Source organism: Furipterus horrens, unplaced genomic scaffold (assembly GCF_987537825.1).
Source record: "Furipterus horrens unplaced genomic scaffold, mFurHor1.1.pri manual_scaffold_16, whole genome shotgun sequence".
Classification (NCBI taxonomy): Eukaryota; Metazoa; Chordata; class Mammalia; order Chiroptera; family Furipteridae; genus Furipterus; species Furipterus horrens.
In genome coordinates this window covers 12,603,349-12,631,155 of record NW_028327186.1, presented here as the reverse complement: position 1 = coordinate 12,631,155, position 27,807 = coordinate 12,603,349, and the positions used below count along the sequence as shown (strand labels likewise).

General features: G+C 45.9%; 1 protein-coding gene across 10 annotated transcripts; it reads left to right on the top strand.

The window, feature by feature from the left end:
* The first annotated feature begins 247 nt into the window (after positions 1–247).
* ZFAND6 (zinc finger AN1-type containing 6) lies at positions 248–27,583 on the top strand. 10 transcript variants are annotated; one of them, XM_090263797.1, is made up of 7 exons: positions 248–355; positions 10,911–11,003; positions 16,406–16,578; positions 17,493–17,661; positions 18,894–18,994; positions 24,749–24,862; positions 26,839–27,583. In XM_090263797.1, the coding sequence occupies exons 3-7, from the start codon at positions 16,425–16,427 to the stop codon at positions 26,985–26,987; spliced, it is 687 nt and encodes a 228-aa protein (XP_090119923.1). In that variant the 5' UTR covers positions 248–355; positions 10,911–11,003; positions 16,406–16,424; the 3' UTR covers positions 26,988–27,583. The 10 variants fall into 10 exon arrangements, with proteins under 10 accessions (XP_090119923.1, XP_090119921.1, XP_090119927.1 ...); XM_090263795.1 differs by having other exon boundaries at positions 10,911–11,005; positions 16,409–16,578; XM_090263800.1 differs by lacking the exon at positions 248–355 and adding an exon at positions 392–454 and having other exon boundaries at positions 10,911–11,005; positions 16,409–16,578.
* Positions 27,584–27,807: the final 224 nt, after the last annotated feature.

The window sequence follows — 27,807 nt, the reverse complement described above, 5'->3', positions numbered from 1 at the left end:
GGAGGAAGGTGTCTCACTGCCACGCCTCTGGCGGATACAGCCAATCGCCGTGCGCCTCGACCCCTGGCCACGCCCCCGGCCCGCCGCCTGCGGGCCGCCCGGCCGGTAATAATTAGACTGCGGGGGGCGGGGCGCCGCGTCAGCGCCGGGCACTGGCCAATCGGGAGCGCCCCCCGTGCCGCGTCACAGGCCGAACAACCAAACAGAAAAGTTTACTAAACAGCGGACGAGAGGCCGGCGGCGGCGGCGGCGGCGAGGGGGCCGGAGCGAGTGGGGGTTCGCGGCCTCACCTGTCCCCATTCACCGGCGGCGACCGGCGGCGGGCAGCGCGACCGGCGGACAGGGCCGCCGCCAGGTGAGGCGAGACGAGGGGCGGCCCGGGCGGCGCCGGCTCCCGCGCTCCACTCCTTCTCGAGGCGCGGCCCGGCTCTCCCGCGGCGACCGGAAGCGGACGGTGGGTGGCAGGTGGCGGCGGGGCCGAGGGTCCCGGGGCGGTGGGGGAGGTGGGGGCGCCGGGCGGCACCCCGGCGGCCGCGATCGGGGCGGCTGGCGGGCGGGGGTCCCGGGCGTCCCTGTCACCGCGCTCCGGGTCAGGTTTTCCGGGACCTTCCCACCTGCCCCGCCCGCGGAAGGGAAGGGGCCGGCGTTGGTCCCGCTCGGGTTCGGGGATTCCGCACCCCCTCTCCGCTCTGACGTCGTCCTTGTGCGCGATCAGGACGGGTGACGGCGGCGTGTGAAGGGACTTGAACTTTATTTCCGACTGTGGGGGCCGAGCCGCCCGGTCCGAACGCCGTCGTGATTGTTTGCACGGCTGGAAAGTTGTTGCCCGACGTGCACAAGTTTGAGGAACAGGGTGGAAGTCTTTGAAATCAAAATCGGGCTTTGATTTTTAAATATAAAATAGAATAAACTGCTGAAAAAGTTTTTTTTTTAAAAGATTAAGCTGAAGTTGGCATACGTATTGGTTGGAGCGCACAGCCCTGGCTGCCCATTCGCGTGCCTCACCGAGTGGTCGCCCCACCGGAGGACCACAAGCTTTGAGTGTTCAGGCTCATTATGTAATTATATTTCCAGTTTTTGCACGGTTGCCGAGTTACTCATAATCCAGGTTTTCACGGGGGAGAAGTTCTCTTTCTGCCAAACACGCACATTTGAATTTCCCAAACAAGTTGTTTTTTAACTTTTTTTCCCCCTGTCAATCAATACTGTTTACTGTCGGTGGACTGAAGGATTAATAGATAAAAAAAAGGATGGCTCTAGGAATGCAGGGGATACTAATCTTTAATAAAAATCTGTTGTAAAAACTTAAAAAATAATATATTTAAGGGAGGCAGGGATCGTAAAGGTACAGGAGGAGATTTCGGGGGTTAATGGACTGTTATCTGGATTGTGGAGATCATTGTGTCAAAACTGATCACATCTTAAACTTTTAAGTACGTACAGTTTATTGTATGTATTGTATAGTGCAGTAAAACCGGAAACAAGTATTCAGGAACATTTTAATACCACAAAAGAATAGGCAACAGTACAGGAAAAAGAGGTTCAGTGTAATAAAAATCCATGACTCCTCTCCCAAAGTGGGAACTGGAGTGTTTCCAAAATTTGCATCTGCTTCTGCAGTTCTCATGCATCCTGCCTCCTGATCCATGACCCGTCTAGTCAGGGAGACTTTGTATTTATCATTCCTTTGCCTTTATTTATTTCGGTTTGAGAGAAAGAAGCATTGATTTGTTGTTCCGAGTTTCGATGCATCATTGGTTGCTGCTTCTAGGTACCCTGCCTGGGGATCGAACCCCCAACTTTGGCGTTTAGGGAAGATGCTCTACCCAACTGAGCCATCCTATTAGAGCTCATTCCCTTGCCTTTATAAAAAAAGAAAGAAACTTACATCTATATATTTATAAGTTTTTAGTTGTTGTTTTTTTTTTAAGATTTTATTTATTTATTTTTAGAGAAAGGAGAAGGCAGGGAGAAAGAGGGAGAGAGAAACATCCATGTGTGGCTGCCTCTGTCCCGAACTGGGAACCTGGCCCAGAACCCAGGCCTGTGCCCTGACTGGGAATCGAACTGGTGACCCTTTGGTTGTTAGGCCGGTGCTCAGTCCACTGAGCCACACCATCTGGGGCAGGTTTGCTTTTCTTTTGAGCTTTATAAAAATAGTGTGTGACTGTGGTCCATTCATTTCATTGTTGTACAGGATGGTGTTCATCTTCCATTACTCATGGGCACGTAGATTATGTTTTTGGTGTTGTTTTGCTATCAACAGCTGTACCCTTTGAACATTTCTTGTTCCTTGACTCCTGGTGCACAAGTGCAGGAGCCCCCCTGGAGGACATGATGTGGGTTGCATGAGAGAGGTTTGGGTGGGTGGTCAGGAACAGCAAAGATTAAAATACTAGAAAGCCAATGAATGGAACCCCAGGGCGCTCTCTCTCCTTTTTTTTTTCCTTCTTTAGTGGAATATTTATAACCATAGTGGTTAGTTCATAGCTTTTGAACATTTGCATGAGAAACCCGGAAGATTCCTTGTTCACCGGTATATGATGAATCTTCTCCCTTGAAATCACAATGTAAAATGTCTGGCACTATTTGCAAACTCCTTTTTTAATGTAAAAATAAATACAGTAGGAAAAAAACCACACTTGATTGTATGCGACATAAATTATTCTTTCTGTGTTCCCCTCTCCTCCCTTGTGTAATCTGGCAAAATACAGGCGTACCTCGGAGATGGCGAGTCCACTTCCAGGTCATGATAATAAAGCAAGTCACAATCCTTCTGCTGCTGGAGGGTCTTGCCTTCAGCTTAAAAAAAAAAAAAAAATATATATATATATATATATATATATATATGAAGCACAGTAAAGCAGAGTGCTTTAAAACTAGGGAGGCCTGTCCTTAAAACGTCTCTTGTGCCTTAACCTGCTCCTGGGATAGGAACCGTTCTGAGCTGATCCTACCAGTTCTGCTGACCTTGGTTAAGGAAAGCGCCTAGCAAATAGTGGGGCGTTTGAGGAAAAGGATTAGTGGGTCCTTTGGAACGTTTTGAAGGTGGGTATTTATCAGGATATGTTAACCAGACATTGAAGCGCTTTTTCCTTCCTTAGCCCCAGGTTTGGAAGCGCCCCAAGGTGTGCTTCTAGAGCAGTCTGTTTTATTTATCATGCTAACTACTGTGCGGTGACACATAAGGGAGCAGCTTTAGTTTCCGGAAAAAGGGGCGTGTGTGTAAGCATGCATAGCTTTGAATAACCTGTTTTTATTTAAAGACTTGGGAAGAGAAATGATTGGACTTGGTCTTAACAGTCTATGTAACTTGCAGCCACATCATCAGGATGCTTTGGTTTGGAAAGGCTGTTCTGCTTTTAAAAACCTCAGTTTTGTATTTTATTATAAGGGCAGTGTATTTTGTTTTTACTTTTAAGAGGGAATGCGATGTTACAAAGAATTAATAACCATTGTTCATATTTTGGCAGGCATACCCCCAGTCTTTCTGTCTGTGTGTATCCTTCATACCCTAAACAATTACAAGTTGAATGTGAACATTATTAGGCTGCTTCTCCTTCAAAGCTTATCTCAGATATGACCCATCTCAATAGACAAAATGAAATTTTAATTTTTTACTGTGGCACTTATACCCTAGACCAGCAGTGTCTAGTGCGAACCCAGTGGGAGCCACGTAAGTAGTTTAAACTTGCCTCATAGCCACATTTCCAACAGAAAGAGAGAGAGGCAGATGCCATATGTGTTATCTAACCCAAAATACGGTGATTTCAACAAGTAATCAGTATAACATTTTTAATGAGACATTTTACTTTTCTTTATTGAGACTGTCTTCATGTCGGAGGTGTACTTCCCACTTCAGGCGCATCCTGGGCTGGCCTTGTTTCAGATGCACCGTCAGCCACGTGGGGCCCACGCGTGGCGCCTGAGTGAACGGTGCTGTCTGGACGACCTGGCCCTGCCAGCTTCAGAGACGCATCTCTGCCACCCTCCCCCCGACACGCCAACCTCCGCTTGAGCGCGCCAAGCTCACTCCCTCAAAATTGCCCCTGCTGCCTGGAACAGTCACGTTTCTGCTCAAATCCCTCTCCTCCAGCAAAGCCTTTGCGGACCGCCTTCCCGACTGCGTCACTGCTCTGTAGAACCTGTCATCTGGACCGTTTTATGCGGTTATTGTCTCTGTCCTCACGTGTAAGTCACATTTACCATTGGGTCCCCATCTATCTAGAATAAGGTTTTTATTCTTGATATATGAGAGAACTTAGGTAACTAGTCGCTTTTGTGTGTAACTTTCACCCTTTTTCCCTGCTACACTGTGGTGTGAAGGTCACCATAAGAGCTCAGTCTTCCTACATGTTTTCATTTCTCTAGGACTTAATCTGTCTTAAAATTGCTGAGTTCAAGCATATGAACATTTTCTGTCTTTTCACAAATATAGCCAAATCTTGTCTTAAAAGTTTGACTAGCATTCTTATAGTATAAAGTTGACCAAATCTATGAAGTTGGAACAAAGAGTATGAGAGAATACCCATTTCCTGCACGTCTTTGCCAGCACGAGTGTTTTCTTCCTACTTTCCTTCCCTCTTCGTAACTAACATGTACCCTCTGTTTCGTAATTAATGACGATGATGAATAGAGATGGGGCTTTGGACATCTTCTGGTTTTATCTTTTGCTCGTTTTGGGTGGTGGTTTGTATCTGTGATACCGTTTTTAGCCTTTTGTATTTGTAGGGTAGCAGCCCTGTGCCACATACTGCAAAGATTTTCCCTGGCTCTTCATTTGCCTTTTATTTGCTTACATCTTTTTTTAACTATGGAAGACTTTTTACCATGCAAGAAATTTAGGTTAGTGCTTTCCTTTTATGGCTTCTACTTCACTTTCATATTTAATGAATTCTTCTACCCAGATAACTTTTCTTCTAGTTCATTTCTGGTTTCATTTTTCACATCTGTCTTCCTGTCCATCTGGGATTTATTTGGACATAATATGTGACGTGAAATAACTTCAGTTATTTATTTTTTTCTTAATTGTTAATCAGGTATTTCCGCCCCATTTAAAAAATCTTTTTCGCTTTCTGTGCAAAGAGAGCGAAGTGAAAACTTCCTTAGAATTTTGCAGGGCTGAGAATGGCTCAGGCTATCCTTCCCACACAGAGATGCGTCCTGGCGTCACCCCCGGGCACCACAGGTGGTCACACAGATAAAAGGACCAGTCTCTGACATTAGCAAAACATGACGGGTCACTAGGATAAAGCCTAAAAAACCACCAACTGATGAGGAAACCAAATAATTTTCACAAACATTTCCCTGACAGATCCACACTGCCTACAAGTGAGGTATGTATTTGAATTTGCAATTCCTGAGATGTATCTTCTGACTCCGTAAGGGGAATATGGACGGAAGGGAAGGGAGGTAATATCCCATTCAGCAAAATACTAAACACTAAGGAAACAGATAAGAAAGCAAAAACTTAGCTGAAAGAAGAGCGATCTTTCTATGAGACAGTAAATCGCTTTAAGTCTAAAGGGTCAACACAATAGATGTAAATTAAAAAGAAACAGGGATCCCAATATTCAGACCAAAGGATAGTAAAGGAAAAAGCACCAGAATCCTCAGCTATTAAGACTTAATAGTCATGCATTTCCTTGTGCCAAACCACATACCAGAGTAAACTGCTGGACATGTACATGACAGGAAGCGCCCGGCAGACCTGGGCTCCCTCTGTCCTTGGCAGCCTACGCTAGGAAAAAACGGAAAGATGAATGAGGCTAACTTTTTACACAGCTATCAAAAGAAAAGCTTCTTTTCTCAACAGCAGACCATTTTTAAAAATTATAGTCACAAGCTGACAACTTTGAAAAGCAAAAATTGCCCTTTAAATCAAAAGTGGACTGAGAACAAGTGGTTGAGCACCTGTTCTCCTCTAAATTATTTTTCGTGGACGGGTTGGGAAACCTGAGCTCCCAGGAAGGATATACAAGAAGTCCTTTGAATACTTGACGTTCAGAAAGGAGTATTGTCACATTCGCTCAGGGAGTCTCTGCAGCCGCTGGTTCCTGTGAAGCAATATTGCTGTTAAATAATCTGGGTTGTGAAATTGCTTTCCTGTTATGTATTTTTTGCTGCTTGCTTCTCCTGATTGAGACGTAGAATACAGTACCCTTAATTTTAACCTGTAAGCCGCCTTGAGATGATATTTATCCCCTTGAGACCGTGGAGGTCTTCGAGCAATGTGGAATAGCTCAGTCCCGTCTCTCCTTTTTGGTCATGTTTTAAGTGACAGGACGTCGTTTTTTGTTTAGAATCAGAGTCTCCATGGACTCGCTTTCGAAAACTGTAGTAGAAATGACATTTGCTATAATTTAGGATTTCAGGGGAGTGTGCATACCCTTCAGCTGCATCTCAAGGTTCCCGTGCCGCCTTAAAGAAGTAAGTAGGGTACAAAATAGTACCCACGCTTATTTTTAAAAACGACATTAAAAAAATAAACCACTCGAGCCATCCTAAACTTTTTACGTGAACGGGTCATTATTAGAACAAGCGGCTCTGCCGTTTACAGACCCCCGTTCGCCGCGCAGAGGCGGACCTGTCAGCATCTCGCAGCCTCCCCTTCCTTCGGGTAGAAAAGCCAGGCTTTCCTGTCCCCGACGGGCTCGCGGAAGCAGCGGGAGCCCGGCGGGGCGCTTGGAGTTCCTGCTTTGCGCGCAGTGCTCAGCGTGGCGTGTGTACAAGTTCCGGTCTTCCCCGCGGGTCTCAGGAGCGGCCCGTTCGTCTGGTGCCTCTGGGCAGGATGCTGCCGCGGACTCTCTGTCGCCGTCGTGACACTTGCGGGCGGGACGCGCGCTCTGCCGAAACCGGCGTCTGTGTGTGCGGAGCCTCCGTCAGCCTCGCGGCCGCGGACGCGCCGAGCGGTTCGGGTGTAAAATCCCGTGTCCGGGGCGGCCGGCCGCCGAGCCGCGCCCGCCGACGACAGCCGCCCCTGCGACGTCCTCGCTGCCGGTGGTTGTCGATTCTCGCCCGGACAAAAGAGGTGCGGCGCGCTGCGCCGGAGGGGAGCCCGAAACGCCGCCGCTGTGGCTTTAAGAAACCAGCTTAGCCAGGGGGTTTTGGTGCGTCTCACCTAACCTGCTAGCGAGGAAAAGTTCTCGCCCATAATGGATCCCAGCCGCGGCCAATCAGCGCGCGCAGCCGCCCCGGCGGGGCGGGGCCGAGGGCCCGGAGCCACTGGCGCCGGGGAGGGCGGGGCCTGCGCTTCAGGTTCGGTTGCGCTGGGTACAGCTCCAAGTGAAGTTAATCTGAGGTGAAGCAAACAGAGAATTGTGGAGGTTTTGTTGGTAGGATCTTTGTTCTAATCTTGTCATGCTCCTCGTTTCCCACTCCTGCTCCTTTCTGCGTCCGCGTCTGCCAGGTTCGGTCCGCCTTGCCGCTTCCTGACGCGAACCGAGCAGTAACGTGAAGCAGGGAAGCAGAACAAAAGGGCTGTTTGGACAGGAAATAGGTGTTGAGAGAATCCAGCCCGACTTTCCTTTATCATCCCCTTCGGTGCGGACCGGCGCGGCCGGGGCCAGTGCGGGCGTCCGAGCCGCCGCCGGGGCCGGGCGCTGCCCCCGGGCCGGGCCGGGAGCCGGCAGCTCCCAGGGTCTGTGAATGACACCTGGCGGAGGTGGGCTGGGTCCGCCGCTCCCACCCCTGCAGGCGTGAAGTTGCTGCGAGAGCGGCCCGAGCGGCGGCTCCAGTCTGTCCTGCGCTTTCGGGAATGGAAATGCCCGTTGTTTCATCCCCTCCGTTCCGCCTGCGTAATCCTCCCCCCTTTAACTTCAGTGTGTTTTAAATTCAGCAGTATGTTGGCATTCTTAATATGCTCATAAGTTTCAGCTTTCTTTCTAAAAAGATAATTAATTGATTTATATAAAACAAGGTAAAACTGCTTTCTCCTTCATTCAAACTATTTATTTCAAAGCTGTCGACGAGCCATTAGCACCCTTTGAAACCGGAAATAAATGGATAGGTATTGCTAAGACCTGTAACTCGGCTACCCAAACTTTTTTTCAAAAGTATCTAGGAATCTGTTGACATTTCTTACTTAGGATATAATCGTGTTATGTTGCAGTACCAGAATTTTTCTTTAAGAGATATCTTCTTTATATTGTTCTTTGATTTCGTGGAAATGAAGGAAGAAAAGTTTAATGAATAATCAGCCCAAGTGCCAGCTCAGCATCTCAGCCCGTATACCTTTGATTTGCTGTGTTGCTCCTTCCGGATCATGCTTTCCTGCTCTAAATAGTGCTTAAATAATGTTATAATAAAATTAAGAAAAGTTACCCAGTACCCACAAGATTACTGTATGGTGCTCTTATTTTTTCCCTCTTCTATAGCCTCCCATATTTTCCCCATAATTGTGAAGAAGTGCAGATTTTTTACTACAGTGTATCATCTGTTGTCAAAACTGTTTTTAAGTTCTGTTGCTTATATAATTATTTTGTTAGTGGGACCTTACTTTACCTAGGCTTTTGTCTGTTTTGTATTTACATTGTTCCTAACTTTTCACCATTTAAGTAGGCATTGTTTTAAACAGACGTCTGTGTAAATTTTTAAATATTTTCCTTTAAAAAAAAAAAATGATTTATTTGCTTTGGAAAAATCCCCTGGAGTGGGCTTACCTGGATTAAAGGATATGAACACTTGATTGGCCAAATTGCTTTTCAGAAAGGACACAGCGGTTTACCTGCCCCCAGCGGGTGTGCTTCAGAATGTGTGTGCCTCTGAGCCCGCCGACTTATTGATTAGTTTTGCCTAAACTGATAACCTATTTTAGATTTCACTTTCTCATAGGCAGTTGGATCTAAATCCATTTTCTGGACATTAAAGTCATCTGAAGGAAATTGGGAAAATTCTTACCCACTTCAGTGAGCACTTACTTACCTTCTTGTTGGGTATTTTACTTGTTACGTAGATTGCTGTCCACAACTACAGGGCTTCCTTACTGTTTTGCACCGGCACTGTGCTTCCGGCCAGGTTTCCTGAGGACGTGCTTCTGGTAAGCGCATACAAGAAGAAATGTTTTCTTCCAAGAAAATATCTCAGAAACATTTTAGAGTGGGGGCTGAAGCAGCGCCAGTTACCGTTACCTCTCTCAGAACAGAAAGGAAAAGCCTTTGTCACTGTTTGTGCACTTCTGATTTTTTAAAATATAATGAGATACAGAATATGTATCTGTAGATTTAGGAATTAAAATTGGTATATCGGCACCCTCCCAGTGTTTCCCAGGTCTTCAGTTAGAGGTAAGCTGGCCCCATGCACGTGGTGGGCCTGGGTGTGTGGCCTCTGTCTGTCCCTGAGGAGGGGACTGCCCGTGGCGTGGGTCCTCGCCAGCTCACCGGGGAGGTGCTCTCACCGCTCAGGTTAGGAACTTGTTAACAACTCAGTGTTCCAGAAGAAACTTTAAAAGTCATTTTAAAGCAAAAATCAAGACAATTAAAAATACTAATACTTTAAAAGGGAAGCGATGATAAGTCGCGGGTTAAACTCCTGACTCATTGGTGCAGCCAGCCGTTGAGCATGTATAATCTTGAAATTGTCTAGCTCATTTTGCAATTTAAATAACTTAACTTATTATCGGTACTTTTTTTCCCCAATTTACTAAGTTTAGTCTGTCTAACTTTCAGAGCTGATACTGGTGTGTCGGTTATTTTGTTTCAGGGGAAAGTTCTTTTTAATGTGTATTTTGCTTGTCATATCTGAAAATTTCGATTTTCAAGACACTTGTTTTCATATTTGGAATAGAAAAGAAAACCTTAAAACTCATCACTTTTCATTAGCGAAAAATTCTTATGAAATACATCTTCTGTGCTTTTAAATTTCCTAGATGTGTCAGTATTTACACAAATACTTTATTCATGAATAGAATGGTTTTCACTTGAATATTTAAAATTTTTTGTTCATGCTTAAATATTTATGTCATGAATATTTCCTTTGTTCTGTATTTGAGGAAATGTATTTAATTTTCTTCTTAAAAGATTAATTGTATTGCTGCCAAGGGAGAGATGAAGGTCATTGTAAATATAACAAGTTTAGTGAAAGTCATTTCAAGTGTGTCTGTGGATTACATTTTGATGGGCACCCTAGTACTCTGGGGACGCTGGCACTTGGAGAAATGATTGTCGTTGTTCCTCTGCTGCCTCTGCTACACTGGCCTCTGGTTGGCAGAACCAGGGACACCTAGTACTCCCTTTTGGTGTGAACGTGTCATTCACAGGGAAGAAACCAGTTTTCCGGAGGTCAGGCAGCTAACTGCCGTAGCATTGAGGCGGGGTGGGAATGGTGGTAGCTCCATCGTGTTCTTTTAGAGCGGAGCTCACGGGATCCAGGGGGGAGAAGAGATGCCCCGAGGTCTGCTGCGGACAGAGACAGAAGGGAGGTTTCCGTGGGCCATAGTCGGTAAAACTGAACCAACCTAGAACCAGGGGCTTAGCAGTGGCACGGGCTCCTTGTTCTGTGTAGTGGGGACGGGACAGGCCTGCAGTGTGGCTCGTGGCAGCTTCTTTGTGGAAGTCGATGAGTGTTTTAGGGGGCGATTTGTTTGTTGGTAACCCTGTCCTTCTTGAAGCTCTCCTCGCCTCCTGTTCGCGCTGCCTGTCATTTGCACGTGTTTCCTCATGACGACCACGCAGTCTGGAATTTTATAGCATGTGGACCTTCATTCACACTGTCCTCACTGTATCCGTCGGGTCATGTTAAGTCCCCATGTTCAGTTAACATACTTATGTATTGATGATTCCAAGACCTGGGTCTTAAATCCAGGTTTTTTGTTTGCACTTGAAGCCCGTATTTATCCAGCTTATCAGTGTTCCTCCCACACCTGCAGGAGCCCAGCCAGTCTGACCCTAACTGCTCGTCTGTCCTCCCAACAGGGTCTCAGACCGTCTCCCCTCCGAAGCCAGCGGGTGGTGCTGCCACTGAAGCCGGATCCTGGGTCGTTCTGGTCTTCCTTCTCCTTCACCCCCAGGTAGCCACAGCTTCCTGTCCACTTTAAATCGACGGTATGTTAGAACCCACACCTTTGCCCCTCCATCAGCAGAGGCCACACCACGGCTTCTCATTCAGATCGCCTCTCACTGGTCTTCACTTCCGGTTCTGGCTTGCTGTGCTGTATTCTGCACGGTGTGATCAAGTCTGTCCTTCTCTGCTTACAATTCTTTCTGGATTCCTTATTGCCCTTTGAACTTTCTTAATTACCTGGGGAGAATGATAATACCTACTGCTTCTGGACTAAACATTCTCTAGGGCAGTACCCAGAGGTGAGTATAGTGTTGCCTTCATTTAACAGGCGAGGCATTTTAGCAAGGCTGACTAATTGGTCCAAGGTTGCCTTCGCTGATAAGTAGGTCCACACTTTGAACTGACCTTGGCCAAAGCCCTTCCTCTTCACCCCTGAGCGGTGTGCTTCCCCAGCTGGGCCTGGTGCTTCTGCAGCTCCTTCCCGCTCTGCTCTGTGCTGTTCCTCCTCCTGGGGCGTGCGGAAGGCTTAGTGCCCGAGTCTAAAGGTGCTTTAAGGTAAACATTTCTGACAGTGTTCTGGAACATCCCCAAAGAGATAGGCATTTTAGAATGCGCAGAATATAAGAAGATAAAAGAATGAGACATAGGGAAAATAAAGATAAGTGTTGATTTTTAGAGCTGCTGGAGCCCTGACGTTCAGTAGAAGCCAGAGACCGCGCTGTGTGAGAGCGAGCGCCCTGTCCCCGGGCTGTTGTCTGCAGCGCTGCCGACCTCCTTCAGTAGCAGCTCACCCGGACCTCGTGTCCGCTGCTGCGTCCAGGTGGACGAAGCATCTACCTGTGCCCACAAGTCAAACCCGCTAGTGCGTAACTACAGGTAGGAAAACAGGCTACACCCATTCTTTCTCATCAGACTTCATGTCAGCGGAAAGAAGCGGCGGCCGCTCCTCTCGTCTGGAAAGATGAGGTGGACTGAGACGTAGTTGATTTGGAGCCTTTTTTTCCCAAATATTATATTCCTTTACTCTATTTCTCTCCGTTATCCCCCTCTAACATATTTTAAGGCAAAATAAACAAAAACAAAAATCTTTTTCGTTTATAGCTTTGAAAGCATCTTGGTAGTAAAAGAGAAAGATCAAGTGGGTAGAACTTTTGAAAATATACGTGATATCATTTTCTTTTAAGGGGTTGAATTCTTACCTGTAGTTGGGAGTTAATACAGTTAAACATTTTTTATAAAATCTGTGGTTGCTCATTATAAAAACAAATTTTTGATTTTTTGGTTGGTTTTAACCATGAAAATATTTTAGAGGCAGGAAATGCCATACACTTCTCAAATTTTTAATTTGGCATATTTTACTATTCAAAAGTTTGTTGCTGTTCTTTTTAAATAATAAAAATGCAAAACAACAATTTAATAGATTTTAAATGTTATAACACAATAATATATAATTTGAAAAGACTATTACATAGTTTTCATTAATACAAAATCATTTTCTTAAATTTTTAGGTAATTGGTTAAAAGATATGCTGTATCTTTTTTCAGTGAATCCCAAATCTGGGTAGCTACTCCCTTTTGTGCCCCCAGATCTGAGGAGCAAATCTCTGTGTTTATAATCATTTTCGTTGCTGTCGTCATCACTAACTGCTGAGAAGGTAAAACCGCTTGTTCCGTCCCAGCTGCCATAGTGGGTACTGACCGTGTCTCTTACATCTGACCAGCCAGAAGCACTTGCTAAAATTCTAAGTAGTGGTTTTCCAAGGTTTACAGTGGGAAACCATTGTTTTTTTTGAGACGTTTCTTTTGAAATGCAGCCTTTCACCTCATTTTAGTTGACCTAAATTATTCTAAAATTTATCACATCTGCAGTACCTTGAAACCATTTTTCTTTCAACTATAAAAAATGCACGTGCCGTATTATGTATGAAAGTAGTATTTTCCGGTAGGTACTAAGGTGGCTGTTCTCCCACTTGAACCTGAGAATTCCTTAGGAACTTGTTGGTGCATCTTATCCTTGGGCTCAGCCTCCAGAAACTGATGCAGTGGGTACGGAGGAGGACATAGGAATAGGCAGTTTTCTGATGCTGTTCGTCATGATTTGGGAGACACTGATGGAAAGGTTATGTAGGGAAATCCATGCTGGCGATCAGTTCAGGAAGACTGACTTTTTAAGCTTGCTTCTATTTTGGAATTTCGAGTTAGACTCTCTTTGATCTTTGGTTTGGCTGACTTAAAGCCAGGTCATTGGGATTTGAACTTCCTAGCAATAAATATATTGGAGCTACTTGGCCCTCATCCAGCTGATTTAAAGCCAGTAAATCAGGAGAACACTAAATAAATAGGGCACATTGTTGATGAAGTGGAAACTGTTTTCCCCTGAATGCTAAGTGGCGTCAAAGAGCATGGTGCCTGGCAGTTTATTTTGTGTTTTATAACTACACGTAGAAATGGGAGAGAAGAGCTTGTTTGGAATGGCTGACGGGGGCCTGCCAGACGGCGAGAGTCGGATTGGAACCTCAGGTTACCGAGGTGATCTGTGTGTGACGGTGATTTTCACCCGCCGTGCTGCGAGGGTGTTCAAAACATTCAATACCTGACTGTTTAGTCAGGTGCCCTGATCTCTTTCCGTCAGATTGTCAAGTAAACAAATGTCAGCAGCCTTGTCCAGGTGGTTCAGTTGGTTGGAGTGTTGTTCTGCACACCAAGAGGTGGCGACTCCATCCCTGGTCCGGGTGTGGACAGGGGACCACCAATCGGTGCCCCCCCACCCCACTTCCTCCATCCCTCCTCCTCCTTCCTCTCTAAAAATCAATAAACATATCCTTGGGAAAGGATTTTTTAAAAAAATGACAACAGGCAAACACAACAAGAGCGATCCGATGTGAATGAATCAAAATTACGCCCACTGTTTTTTTTTTTGGTCAAATCAGAAAAAAATATATTTTGGGGTGTGCCACAGATTTTTAGTAATTAGTTTATGTGCACCACCAATGAAACAAGTTTGAGAATTGCTGCTACCTAATGTTGAGATCAGGTCAACGCAGGTTCCAATGTTGACTCTTAAGTAGTTTTAGAGCTAATAGGCTTCTACTTTAATTTTCTTAGTAAGGGAGACTTGAAGATGTGTCAGGTTTCTCGTTTGTTTGAGCGTTCGAAGTAATGAAAACAGACATGTAGGTGTTAATGGTATGAAGAAGGGCCTCCTTCAGTTGTACTTGTATGCGGTCTTCATTTTGCCTTTTTAAAAATGACCTATGGGTGCCATTTAAATTCTTAAGGAGAATATAGCACGCAACAGAAAGTCTTCAACATGGACTTGTCATCTGGCATATGATTTTTATTTTATTTTATTTTTTTAAAGATTTAATTTATTTTCAGAGAGAGGGGAAGGGAGGGAGAGGGAGGGAGAGAAACATCCATGTGTAGTTTTGATCTTCAAGGTTTATGCTAATGAGAATTTCTTACGTAAAAAGACAAAGGAAAAACAGACTTTCTCAAGTGCTTGCTTAAGCTGATTAAAGCTGCATAATATCTTAAGGTTGAATAATGAATGAAATTTTAAATTATCTTTAAATAAAAATTGATGAATGTTCACAAAGTAAGAGGATGGACTTTGAAAGTCATTATCTTCATCTTTTAGATAAAGGAAAAAACCTAGCTGCCTGCTACATACGTGACTTGGGCAAGTATTTCAAGTCTCTTTGAATATCAGTGTCCTCGTTTTTAATGGGTTCTCAGTAGCTCCAACGTCAGAGGATTCTGGAGAGAATTCAGTGAGATAAATAAAACAAGGCCATCCTTGGCGCCTAGTAAGTTCTGTAAGTGCTCTCCAAGGGGGTAGAGAGGGTACTGGGTTGTGGTTTTGATGATGAAAGCATGTTTTCTGTATTCTCTGCAATTCATAGACATTTAAAAAAACGATGCCATGCTAATCCGTCTCTTTGTTTGCTAATCGTATTCTTGACCTCTTGGACGGGGTGGGGGGAGCTTTGTAATCCCTCAGCGGGGCACTTAGGGCACCCGAGCCGCATGCGGTCCCCTGCCCGGCAGGAGCATTGCAGGGAGGGGTCCCCCCTCTCCGCGGCTGCCCCGTCTCAAGCGCTGCATGTCCTCTTGGGCTCAGATCCCCTGCGTGGGTTGTCTTCCTCTGCATCTTCGTGCCCAGGGCCACGGTGAGGCCTCAAGATGAATAAATAAGGTCGACCCCCCCTTTTTTCCCTTTTCAGTAAGCTGTGAAATCCTTTGTGCTTTTTTACCTGCCAGGATAATAGTTTTTTTTATAAGAAAGCTCCTGACTTTGAAAACCACTGTTAATTTGCTGCTGTGCAGGGCGGTTTGGCTTTGGGAAATTGCCTTGTTATGTTTTTCAGTTTTAATCTTCCTGTTCAAAAAGCAGATATTGTGATATGTAACGTCTTGGTGGTCATATTGTACTTCCAGTCTGGGGCTGTGTACTTGAGTTTTAATAGAAATTGAATATCTTCTGTGGGTGCATGTGATTGCCAGCCATGCATTAAAGCACCAGTGGGGAAAGTGTCTTTAATTCTCGTCTTTCGTCACTTTAATGTCACCGACGGGCAGTGTACAATAGTTGGTGGCAGCAGCGTTGGGTAGTCTTTTTTCTTTATTACCCTCCTGAGGAACCTTTTTAAAGTTTGTTTCTAATCAGACTCCCACCTCTGTTGGTAAACGCACCTTTTAGCCAGGCAGCTTCCATTCTGTCGGAAAGGCAGCTCTATCTCCACATACTGTATACGCACTTCACATTGCGCCCGTTCCTCCTTCTGACTGTGTCCGCGTTATGCTATTGGAGGCTCTTTCGGAAAACGAGAGGGCCAGGGGTCGTTTTCACAGGCTCTCAGGGTGACCTGCCAGGTCGCTTTCCAGCGAGGTGGCCCAGCCTCTCACTCGGCAGCACTCTGCCCGTTTCTCTGTGTCTTACCCAGCATCGCTGTTGTGTTAAATGCTTTTCAGACAGAAGAAATTGTTTAAACAAGTTAAAACATGAGCTTGGACCAAGGCTTAAAAGCCTAGAAATGAACAGTATAACATAGCAAAACTTTTCATGTCTATTTCTTACCACTAGGAATTCAAACGGCACTGGACTTAAAGGGTTTTCCGTGCCGTCTGGTGGTGTGGGGTCTTCCGAACAGGACCTTTCTCTGGGAGTTCTGGTTACTTTCTGAGCTGGGACAGACCGGTGGGCCGTGCATTAGTGATGCAGGTTCTGTTTGTGTCCTTTCAGTTCTTACTTGTTCTTTCCGTATCTTAGCCCTCCGTCTTGAGACAGCACATCCTTCAGAGGATTTCGAGGGGCGTGTATGAGGATCTTTCTTTATCACATAAAGCAGATGTGGAAGATGTATGCATGCCGTGTGTGACCTTTTTGCTAATTCTCGGTCAATTTCAGGTGTGCAGCAGAGGACATGGCTCAAGAAACTAATCACAGCCAAGTGCCCATGCTTTGTCCCACCGGCTGCGGGTTTTATGGGAACCCTCGCACGAATGGCATGTGCTCCGTGTGCTACAAGGAGCACCTCCAACGACAGAACAGTGGTAATGGTCGAATAAGCCCGCCTGGTAGGTAATTCTGGAAAGCGCAGCAGTAGGGTGCCCCACACCCTTTTCTGCCCCAGCACTGTCCTTGCTTTACTGAGTTCCTGGCAGTAAAATGTCTCGTTGCATACGGCGGTCATCAGCGGTGGGGAAGCGGGAATACGAGTGTTTTTACCCCTTGGAAACAGCCACCATAAATCCATGTCATAGTCTTACCTGGTGTGCTACCAAACGCCGTCCCACCCCGTCACTTGCGCTCTCTGCCTGTTGGAATCAAAGGGTTCTCCTGGCATCGAGGTGGGCCTTTAGGCATCAGCAGTTGGGTAAGAAGGACCGTGAGGAGTCTGAGTGTAAGCTTTGCAAAGTGCGGTTTTGGGGTCGCGCCTGTGCGGGTGAGCGCCTGAGGGTGCAGGTGGCCGTGGTCGGTGCACCTGCAGGCTGGTCCTTAGCCCATCAAGCGTTTTGTGTGGTGTCTTTCTCGTCATGGCTTTGTGTTCAAGCCATTTCATCAAAGCTTCTTCGGGTGTTTTAAGGCTAAAATCAAATCAATATAAATTACTGTTTTTGAAATTAAGCCATCATCTACACTTTTGTCTTTTGAAGAACAGGGAAAATTATGTAACCTCATATCCTGAGCACAGATTTTAACTCTGAACCGAGGTTTGCCTCACTGCTGCATTACTTTTTATTATGAACAGCTCAGTTCTCCACCGGTACTTGGGAGATGTTTGTGAGTTCAAGTCTTGGGGGACATTTACTCCTGAGAAGTGGAGCTTAGTTTATGAATATATAAGGCCCGCATATGGTTTCCTCCCTCATGCTTAAAATAAATATAGTTTTTATTTTCATTAGAAAACTACAGTATTGAAAAATTCTTAATTAAAAGTAACCAAGTTCATATACTGTATTTTGTGGAAAGCTGATATTGATATTTTTAGATAAGATGTGGGAGTGCCCGGTGTGCAGCATCTCTAACGTGACTCGTGGTCCCGTTCCAGCAGCTTCTGTCAGTAGTCTGTCCGAGTCGCTACCAGTCCCGTGCACAGAGGGCAGCGTCCCCGAAGCTCCATCCACCTTAGACTCCGCCTCTTCGTCTCTGCAGCCCAGGTGCGTGTGGCCTCGGGGTGGGTGCGGCCAGTCCTGTAAGGACACTGTGCGAAGTCGCTTTAGGATCAACTGGCCGAGAGGTGTATCTGTCTCGTGATCATTGCTGACTGGTTAGGAAAGGCTTTTTTTGTTTGTTTTTACATTGAGCTGGGGGAAAGGGGGTTGTCTTTTAAGTCCCAGATTTCTTTTCCAGGGAGCTTTTCCTGGATTCCTTCTCCTCATACATTCTGACCCACTCCTGAAGTCCTTCTGAAGCATGCTAAGTTTTTCTAGTTATAGTCTTATTCTGCAAGTACTGGTATCTCACTTTTTTGAATAGCCCTCTCACAAGCACTCTTTGTTTCATATCGTGATGTGGTAGTCGTATTATTTGTACTGTAGGGGATTTTTTCTTGTTAACTTGGGAGTAACATTTAGAAGCCTGAAAGTGCAGAATATTTGTTTTATTTTTATTCTACTGTTAAGAAACAAATCCTAAGTTTCTATTCCGTAGGTTTTTCTTTTCTTCTTTTAAGATTTTATTTATTTATTTTTAGAGGGAGGGGAAGGGAGTGAGAAAGACAGGGAGAGAAACATCACTGCGTGGTTGCCTCTCACGCACCCCCAACCGGGGACCCGGCCCACAACCCAGGCGTGTGTCCTGACTGGGAATCGAACCGGCAACCCTTTGGTTCACAGGCCAGTGCTCAAGCCACTGAGCCACACCAGCCAGGTTTTTTGTTTTTTTCTGAAATTTATTTCAGAGAGAGAGAGAAACATGGATTTGTCGTTCCACCGAACTACGCGTTATTGGTTGGTTCTTGTACGTGCCGTGACCTGGGATCAAACCCACAACCTTGGCGTATCAGGACGACGCTCTGCCCGGCTAGGGCGCCATAGGTTTTTTTCCCGATTCATGACAGGAGATGTTCAGTTCCGTTTCGCCAGTATAGCGTTGACAGCTTTGTGTTAGGGTTCCTCACGCGTGTCTCCATCACGCTAGTTTCAGTAAGTGAATTCCCACACAAAGGACACACACTATACTGTGGCTCTATTTCCAAAGCAATAAACTTTTGGTCCAAATTAGTCTCTAGTTTCAAAGCTCTATGGTTCTGTTTAAATTATAAAAAGTATTTTTGTGTTAATTCTTGTCTTAATGATTTACTTAGATATGTCGAACTTTTCCTTATATCACTTTAGGGCCTGTTCATGCAGAGATGATCTTTTAAAATCTAAATATTTTTGCTTTCTAGTCCTGTAGCAAATCAGTCACTTTTATCAGAGTCTGTAGCATCTTCCCAAGCGGACAGTGTGCCTGCGGACAAAGCAGTACCTGCAACGGAAGACCTGCAAGGTTTGCATATGAACTAGCATGTACTTTGTCATGTAATTAATGTGTCAGTGTTACAGGTCAGGTACTAGTTTTTAAATTGTAACCTATTTTTATATTTATTTTCTTTATGAGCAGAACATTTTATATCCTCAATATTTAATTGACTGAAATGTTGGGAACCGATTCCATGTCCCACTTATATAAAATTATGTCCTCAGCATAAAATTAGAAACTTCAAAATCTGTTTAGTTTGAGAAGTATATTTAAATGAATGAGTGGTGGTGTGACGTTATCAGCTCTTACTATTTCAGTCAGTTTAATCTAAATGCTGTTTCCTCTCCAAGCAACCTGGGGTCCCTGGTTTGAGAGGAATCTCTTGTTTTGACTCAGGTTTTTGAGGAGACTATTTAACTTGACTGGCAGCCACCCTCAGGGACTCCCAGTGCAACTGTCACATTCAGCTGCTTGTACTTACAGGGGGCATCTCTGTTCTTGCCCGTCCTCTTGGTGCCCTGTCGTGCGGGTCCATGTGACCTGGGAAGACTTGGACTGTGCAGGAAGGCGCTCTTAGTGGGCGGAGAGAGCAGGGGCGGCCTTTGTGAAGTCCCTGGGCTTCCTGACCTGTGTTCTGCCAGAGCGTGAAACTGTGCGCTCGTTGAAGGTGGGGCTCTGGAAAGACAGGCCCGAGGACGCGCAGTGTGGCACTTGGCCTGTGGCAGGAATTACAGAGAGGAGACACCCGGGCTCCCTCGCTGGTGAGGCCTCCGTGGTGCGTGGTGTTCCGTGGTGTTGGCAGGTAAACCTGTCAGTCTTGGCTTCAGTTTGCTAAGGGGTAAATCAGCTACGCCAGCTAATGCCTTGCTCTGATTTCATGCCCAGTAAATAACTGGTATAAATTGCCTTTTTGCCAATTTTGCTATCGCAAGAAAATATACTATTTGTCCAATTTGAATATTCTAGTCCACCTGACATTATTTATAAATTCATAAGTATTATAAGTGAATAATTTTATTTTTATCTAAATAGGAATGTTTAAGGAAGGGCACAGGTGAGGGCTATGTTTAAAGCAGAAATAGAAAAGCTCCCACGATTCAGTTTTCCACTGGACTTGGGAGTAAGGCCAGGACGGTGTGCAGTTCCCGTTGGCGGGGGTGGCCATGGCGGCCTGCTAAAGACAGGCTGCAGGAGGCAGTGTGGCCACGGGGTTTTAGGTAGAGTGAGCTGAAAGGAAGAAAATTTCAGAGCGCTCAGTGTCAGGTGGTGGGTAGATAACAGGTATTTGAACATGTGACCAGTGTCAGCTCTGAGGTTTGGACGTCCTCAGCACCGGTCGAAAACGAGGGGTTCAGATCAGGAGGCGCAGGGGGCCGGCGAGGCAGCGAAGGGGCGGAGGGCCGTCCAGCTCCTCCTGGGCAGCGTCAGGCCGCAGAGGCCGGGCCAGGTTCCCGAAGGGAGGGCTGCGTGGCAGTTTCGAGAGGAGGGGCGCAGGCTGTGTGTCAGGAAGACGCCCCGATGCCGCACAGTGGGACGTGCGGTACAGCAGTGGGAGTGCACGGAGGGGCGGCGGTCGCGTCTGACCAGGGGCGCAGGCTGCAAGGTGGCCGCTGTCACAGGTGGAGCGTTTTCCCAGCATCCATTGTCTCTGGAGAAGAAGGGTGTCTCTGCTTAGCCCTGGGCTCGTTGATACAAAAGGTGGTCTTGGTGCCATAGTAAGAGAAATTCTGTGTGTGAGGAGATTTAAAATTTTAAAAACGCCTTTTTTTTTTTTCCAATGGCTTTTAGGTTAAACCAGTATTAACTTTTAAATACGTTTCAAAAATTAACATTTGTAATTTCTGCATAGCAGAATCTTTGAAAAATCTGGTATAACTCTCATCTGCACTTGGGAGGACTAGTTTTCAATGTGTAAAATCTCTTAGCCTAGTTTTTAAAAATATCTTGCTTCTACTGTTGAATTAAGAAAGTCTTATTATAAAACATGCACACTGGTGTGAATCTATATATAGACTCATACCTTCCTAACACATAAAAGTGCTTGACAGGAGCAGAAGCAGAGAATTTTTTCCCACCTATTTAAGAGATGGATGAAAGGAGACAGAGGGAGGAAGCGTCTCTGAAGCGCGTTCGTGGTCCTCTGAGCTGGGACGGGACCGCAGGCCCGTGATGGGGCTGCAGAAGCTGTCGTGCGGCTTCCTGGGCCGGGATGTGGATGTGCGTTCCCGATGCCACGTCCGGGCCGCCTCTTCCCAGGGCGGTGACCTACCCGGGATCTGTTTTCCTTATGAGTCTCCATTTGCGTCCCTCAAGGGAAGACTGCCCCAGGTGGCAGAGGGAACGTGGGTAGCAACTGTGTGCCTGAGCCAGTTTCCTAACATTTCTTACTGCAGTTCTCAGAATCGTGTCCTTTGAAACAGCTTTTTTCTCTGCGGGTATTCTGCTTATAATTAGAATGTGTTGCCACCAGGTTACATTTTTAAATGATAATACATATTCTATCACTTTCTACTTTAAAACATTTTTTATTGATTGATTTTTTTGGTGGGGGGGGGGGATGAGGAAGGGAGAGAGAAACATCGCTTTGTTGCTGCACTTACCTGTGCGTTTGATCGGTTGTTTCTTGTCTGCGCCCTGGCTGCGGATCAAACCCACAACCGTGGGGTGTTGGGGCAGTGCTCTGACCAAACTGAGCCAGCTGGCCAGGGCAGTATCTTGTCATCTTCTAACGTGGCTGCTAGAAAATATAAAATTAAATATATGACTCATATTTCTTTTGGACTCTGCTACCATACAGGCTTATTTTTCTCTGGAATATTTAAATTTTCCTCATTTTGTTGCAAATTTTTGAGCTAGAGGTAACTTAGAGAGCATTGGGTCCAGCCCCTCGTTTTGCAGGTCAGCAAAGGCGGTCCAGCACAGGGACTGAGCTTTCTCCCAGCGGGTCACGGACACGCTTGTTCGCTCAGTAGGGTCTGCGGAGCGGCTGCGTGTGCCCACCGGGCGTGCGGCGTGAGCAGCAGCGGCCCCGGCCCCACAGCGCTTAGCCTCACCCGTTCTCTTACCTCGATACTGTGTCCGCTGTATGATAATACTTGGAGCTTCCTGTTTGGGGCGTCAGACGTCCAGTTTCATTTCTCACCGCGTGTATCTGAGCCCCAGGGGTAGTGCTGACTCGCTGTGTGTGCGCATTGTCACGTTTGTGCTTTTCTTTCTTCCTCTCCCCCCGTCCCTCCGTCCCTCCTTCCCTCCTTCCTTCCTCCCTCCCAGGGCCCGGATCAGAGGGCCTTGTGCCTCTTGCGTGTGATGCCCCACGTGGGTAGTGAAACTGATGTACCTGCCTGGTCCTTCTCGAAGTACATTCACAGCAGAGGCCGGGAGGCTCCGTCTCGCTGCGGTTCCCATGAAACACGAAAGCAGCCAGTGCCGTGCAGTTTGTTCCACAAACGCTGGGCCCTTGCCTAGGCCTCCCGGGCGGGCCTTTAGGACCCATGGCTGAATCCCCAGCCTCTGCCTGTTATCAATCATTAACGATTCTCATTCCAGAATATGAAAAACTGCCTGTTCTGAGGACACTGTCCTTATTTTGGTTTCAGGTTCAATGAGATTATGGTCCTTTGGCCTTCAGTCCACTGACTGGCAGTTTTAAAGGGATTCAGTTGCTTCCTTCCACATAACATAGTTTGATCAGACATGCTCTGGTTTTAAGTCTCACCTAGAACTGAGGACATGGGGAATTTCTAGGGATCAGAGACTTTTATAGAATATTTGCATCTTCCCCATGAAGTCATGTGCTGGCTTTTACGTTTCCGGCCACCAGCCACTAGCCTCAGAGGGGCTGAGGTGCCCCTAGTCCCGTGGGGTGTCCTGGACACCAGTTGGCCTCACACTGGAGCGCTGGCCTGCAGGCCCACTGACCCAGGACCTGAAGGGGTGTGCACGCACGTCAGTTACAGAGAGACCGCGGAGACGGATCCCCAGGGTGGACCCGTGAAACGCCCTGGGGTGTGGGGTGGCCTGTGCGTGGCTGCAGGTACACGTAGCGTCTCCCGTCTCCGTTTTCAGAAACCGTTCGGCGTTGGCGTCTCAGGAGGCCAACAGGTTCTGTCAAAAATGTGATCTTTTGGTGGAGATGTTACTGCCATTATAGAACATTAGTTATATTAGTTTATTTGAATATAATTGGGAGAACAGATGAGATATTATGGCTTACAGATTTCAAAGGTAATAAATATAATAGATTCTTTGCGGATTGCAATTAAAACCTTGCCCGAGCCCTTCGCATACAGCCCGGCCTTGTCTGGAACTGTCCAGGGCTGTGGATAAAGCCGTAAACAAGGCAAGCGGCCTGCCCTGTGCAGCGCACATTCTAGGGATAGTTTGTTACAGAAAACGAAGGGTTTTGTGTGTCCGTATTCTGTTTCAAAAATAAAATGTATATATCAGTAGAACTGCCTCCTGTCTAGCGTCAGAATGTCTGGGTGTGCAGTGATCACGCTGTAGGTAAAGAAAGGGACGAGGGCCCGGAAGAAGCATTCCTCATAGAGAGGATGCATCTCACAGAAGTCCAGAGATAGAAGTGAAGTTGACATAGTCAGGGAAACGACGTGTACTTCTGTGTGACTGACGCATGGAGCCTCCAGGAGGCAAGGTGAGAGGTGAGGCTGGAGGACCAAGGATGAGAAAGACCTTGAAGGGCCTGGGCGTTAGCCTGGGGTTCGTGGGGAGTCCAAAAATTTAAACAATGGAGGGCACCTCGCGAGATTTCCACTGGAGACAGACGGTGGGCGGCAGTGTGGGGAGTGTGGCACTGCCCGGTGCTGGGCTGGCACTGCTCAGGGCCGTCAGAGGGAGGGCTGCCGAGAACTGCGTGGGGTTTTCCTGCAGGACAGGCGCTGGAGCCCAGCCTTAAGAGGAAGGAGACAGCCTAGATGAAGTGAGGGAGACCGAGGAAGGCCTTTTGGACTGGCTGCGGGCGGGGCCTGCAGTAGATTCCAAAAGAGAAGGTCTGGTGATCAAATCGGGAGGTTGGGGACATGTTCCAAGGCACGTCTCTGATTTAGAGCCAGATGTCGTGTCTGCTAGGTCATGTTACAGCTGCGTCCAGTGGCAGCGTTCAGGGAATCCCGAGTGTTAGTGATGGGGGGGGACACGTTATTTTTGGGGCAGTAGTTCGAGCTGAATCGTCATGCTGCTAGCCCTGGTTTCACGACTTACATGCATCCATTTATTCTGATTATAAAATTTCATCAATTTATTTTATTTCTAACATTTTAAAGATTTTATGTGAAACATTCTGAAAATTTTAATCATACTTAGTATTATTCTACTGAATCTTGGTTTCAGCCTTTTATTTTCCTTTCCTTTTTTTTTTCTTGTAGTAGCCTACTTAGTTCTGACCCCAGCAATGCTTTGAAATTTTGCATAGGGCCATTTTCTTACCCACTTCCTTAGGGTACACAAGTAGCATTTAAGTGTGTGTGTGCATGCCTTTTCATTGATCAAATACATAATTATTACAAAAATTACAAGATGGAGACTCTATGAACATGCCAGTATAGTTTCTGCTTGAGTGTATATACATTACATATATACCTACATACCTTTTAAACAAAAAGGATCATTATATAAACTGCTTTGTAACTTACTGTGAGCATCTTCCCAGGCACAAATAAAGTCCTCGTCATCCTCTGAATAACAGATGAGTGGGGGAGGGGGGCAGCAGCCACCCCGATATCACTTACTGAATAACTAAATCTACCCCTTTCCTGTTTTTGTCAGCTTCAGTATCAGAGACAGCACAACAGCCGTCTGAAGAGCAAAACAAGTCTCTTGAAAAACCAAAACAGAAAAAGAACCGCTGTTTCATGTGCAGGAAGAAAGTGGGACTTACTGGTAAGGGTCCACATCAAATGGCTCACAATTAAGGTTGCATTTTAAACGGATGCCTGGCTTACTATCACAGGCTTCAAGTAGGATTGTTTCTGTTTCTGTAAGAGTCACACTTCAGCTTCTGAATTTGCTGAAAGAAGTAAAAGTAGATCTGATTATATACTTGAAAGTGGAAGGAATAGTTTTCTTTTAAAACGTCATTTCAGCTGAGTTGGAGAGTATTAGGCAAGTTAGGTCAGTGCACCCCCGGCTGAGAAGGCAGCGAGGAGCCTCGTGCTGCCGCAGTAAGTACTCGGCGCTGGCGGCCGGAGCAGCTGGCAGGTGGCTTTGCCGCCGAGAGAGGAGCTGACCGTGTCCAGATCCTGCCTGGGTGTTCAGCGAAGGAAGCACAGTAAGTGCAGTCAGATTGGATGGTTTGGGAATTCGGGGGCCGCCGTGATTGGTTCATATAAGAGGAGAGAAGAGGCACATCGAGGAAGGTGTCCCGAAGGCAGACTGTTTCAGCTGGGACTTGAAAGATGAGCAGGACTTAGAACTGATGGAAACGGGCATTTCGGCCAGAAAGAGGAGCTTCTGAAGGAGAACTCAGAGAAGGGAAAGCACAGGGCACATTCGGGCGGGAACGGGGAGAGAGCTGCGGGCGCTCGAGGGGGAAGGTGTGGATGCCGCACAGACAGAAGCGGACGCCGGGCCCGAGCTGTGGGCCAGAGGGTTCGGGGGAAGCAGCTGCAGCTACAGGAGAGACCACGTACTGCCTGCCGTGCCAGGCTTTGTGCTGAGTACGGCGTGAGCTGAGAAAGGAGCGGGTAAGGCAGGGAGTGCAGCTACGTTTCAGGAAGGCTCCTCGGGCTGAGGAGTAGGTCGGCGGTAAAGAGGAAAGGAGATTTCAGTCTGACAACAAAGATACGTAAGGCTGGCCCATCCAAACATGCACAGATACGACATTTGAAAATACGTATATTTAGTGTCAAATATAGTCTTTCTAAATCTCAGAATCTCTCAAACTTTATGACTGGAGGGCTGAGACTTACTAATTCTCATCTTTTTTGATCTGTCAGTCTGGGGTTATTGTTGGCTTCCTTTTTTTCATTATTATAGTTGCAGATACATTTTTATAGTTGAAAAATATGGTACAGGAAATTTACAGCACATGTCAGTGTTTAAAATATTGATTCCTGTGTTCCATTTCCAGTCATTCCATCACACCATAAAATCCTCATTTTGGAAGGCAGGGTCAGTTTGGTGCAAAGACTGTCCACCTTCCTTATATTTCTCTTTTGGCTTCAGCTTTGGACATTTTTCTAAACTAAGTAGCATTAGTTGTGTGTTTACTATGTAGTAAGTGCTTAATACCTTCCTCATTATATCCTTAAAGTAACTAAATATGGGTGCAGAAACTGAGGCTCAGAGAGACTTCAGTGATTTGCCCTTGTTAGTAAGGAGGTTCATGCTTGGGCAGCTTAACACTGGGTCCCACGGTCTTAACCACCTTGCCAAAGTCCAGGTCACTTGTCCGTGGGACGTTAGCCACGGGGAGCTGGCGCAGGTGCCGTCTTCCTGGTTAGCAGTCCTGTCAGAAGGTCATCCTGTCTTTCTCAGTTAAAGTTGAAGAGTGCCTCTGACAGCAGGCCTGTTTTCACATTGTAATATTGGGATTTGAGCAGTGTTTCACATTTCCAATTGAGTGGCCTGTCTTTGATGGGAAGGAACTGAGCCATGCCACGGGTAAGAAAATGGAGCTCAGAGCAGTGGCCATGACTTGGTTATGACTCACCCTGGTACAAACCTGATACAAGATATGAAGCGGTCAGCTAGCGAATTTTGAGAATGTGTAGAATGTTCTGGGGTTGTAAAACTGTTTAGAATGATGGTTTAGACCGTTGTCCTAAATACATGATGTGTTTAACATTAATTATGCTAAGGAATTGAATATTTAGACCTTGCATCCAACTCAGATGTGTGTATTAATTCACTTTCAGGGTTTGAATGCCGGTGTGGAAATGTTTACTGTGGTGTACATCGTTACTCCGATGTACACAATTGCTCGTACAATTACAAAGCCGATGCTGCTGAGAAAATCAGAAAAGAGAATCCAGTAGTTGTTGGCGAAAAGATCCAGAAGATTTGAACTCCTGCTGGAATACAAAATCCTTTGACCATCAGCAAACTAAAAATTGACTTGAGGTTTTTTTTTCCTAGTCATTGGGATTGTAGAGCATTGTATCTTGCATAGACCTTTTAATCATGCATGTCATCAGAAGACTAGATTTTTGTTTTTGTTTTGAAAATGACTGAACATTTATTTCCATTGCAGTTTCTGTGGCTGAAAAGACTTAAGTAAGCTTTACAAGTATTCTCCTTTTATGATCATTTTAATTTTAGTTGAGTGCAGAGGGCTTTTATAACAAACGGGGAGAAATTTTGGAGGGCTGTGATTTTTCCAGTATTAAACATGCATGCGTTAATCTTGCGGTTTATTTTCTCATTGTGTGTGTGTGTATATAGCTTTTCTCTGCAGCACGATCTCTCTTTGGATAATGCCCACTCGGGCACAGCTAGTTATATCAGTAACTGAATGTATCTTAATCACTATGGCTGCTTCTGTTTTTTCGTTAACAAAGGTGATACATATGTTAGCACATAGTTTCTTTGCACCCACTATTTATGTCTGAATCATTTGTCACAGGAGAGAATGTGCTAATGAGAATTTTTTTTTTTTTTTTAGCAAGGAAAGGAAAAGCTGTATGCGTTTCATTGCTGACTGCAGGTTTCTTTCAGGTTCATCTGTCTGTGTGTATGATATGAAGAATGATCTGAAGTAATTGTGCTGTATTTATGTTTATCTACCAGTCTTTGATTAAATAAAAAGGAAAACCGTACAACCCTGTGGATTGCCTTTTCTCTGCTACTCTTCAGGTAGTAGGTTTTGACTTCTTGCCCTGTAGTTC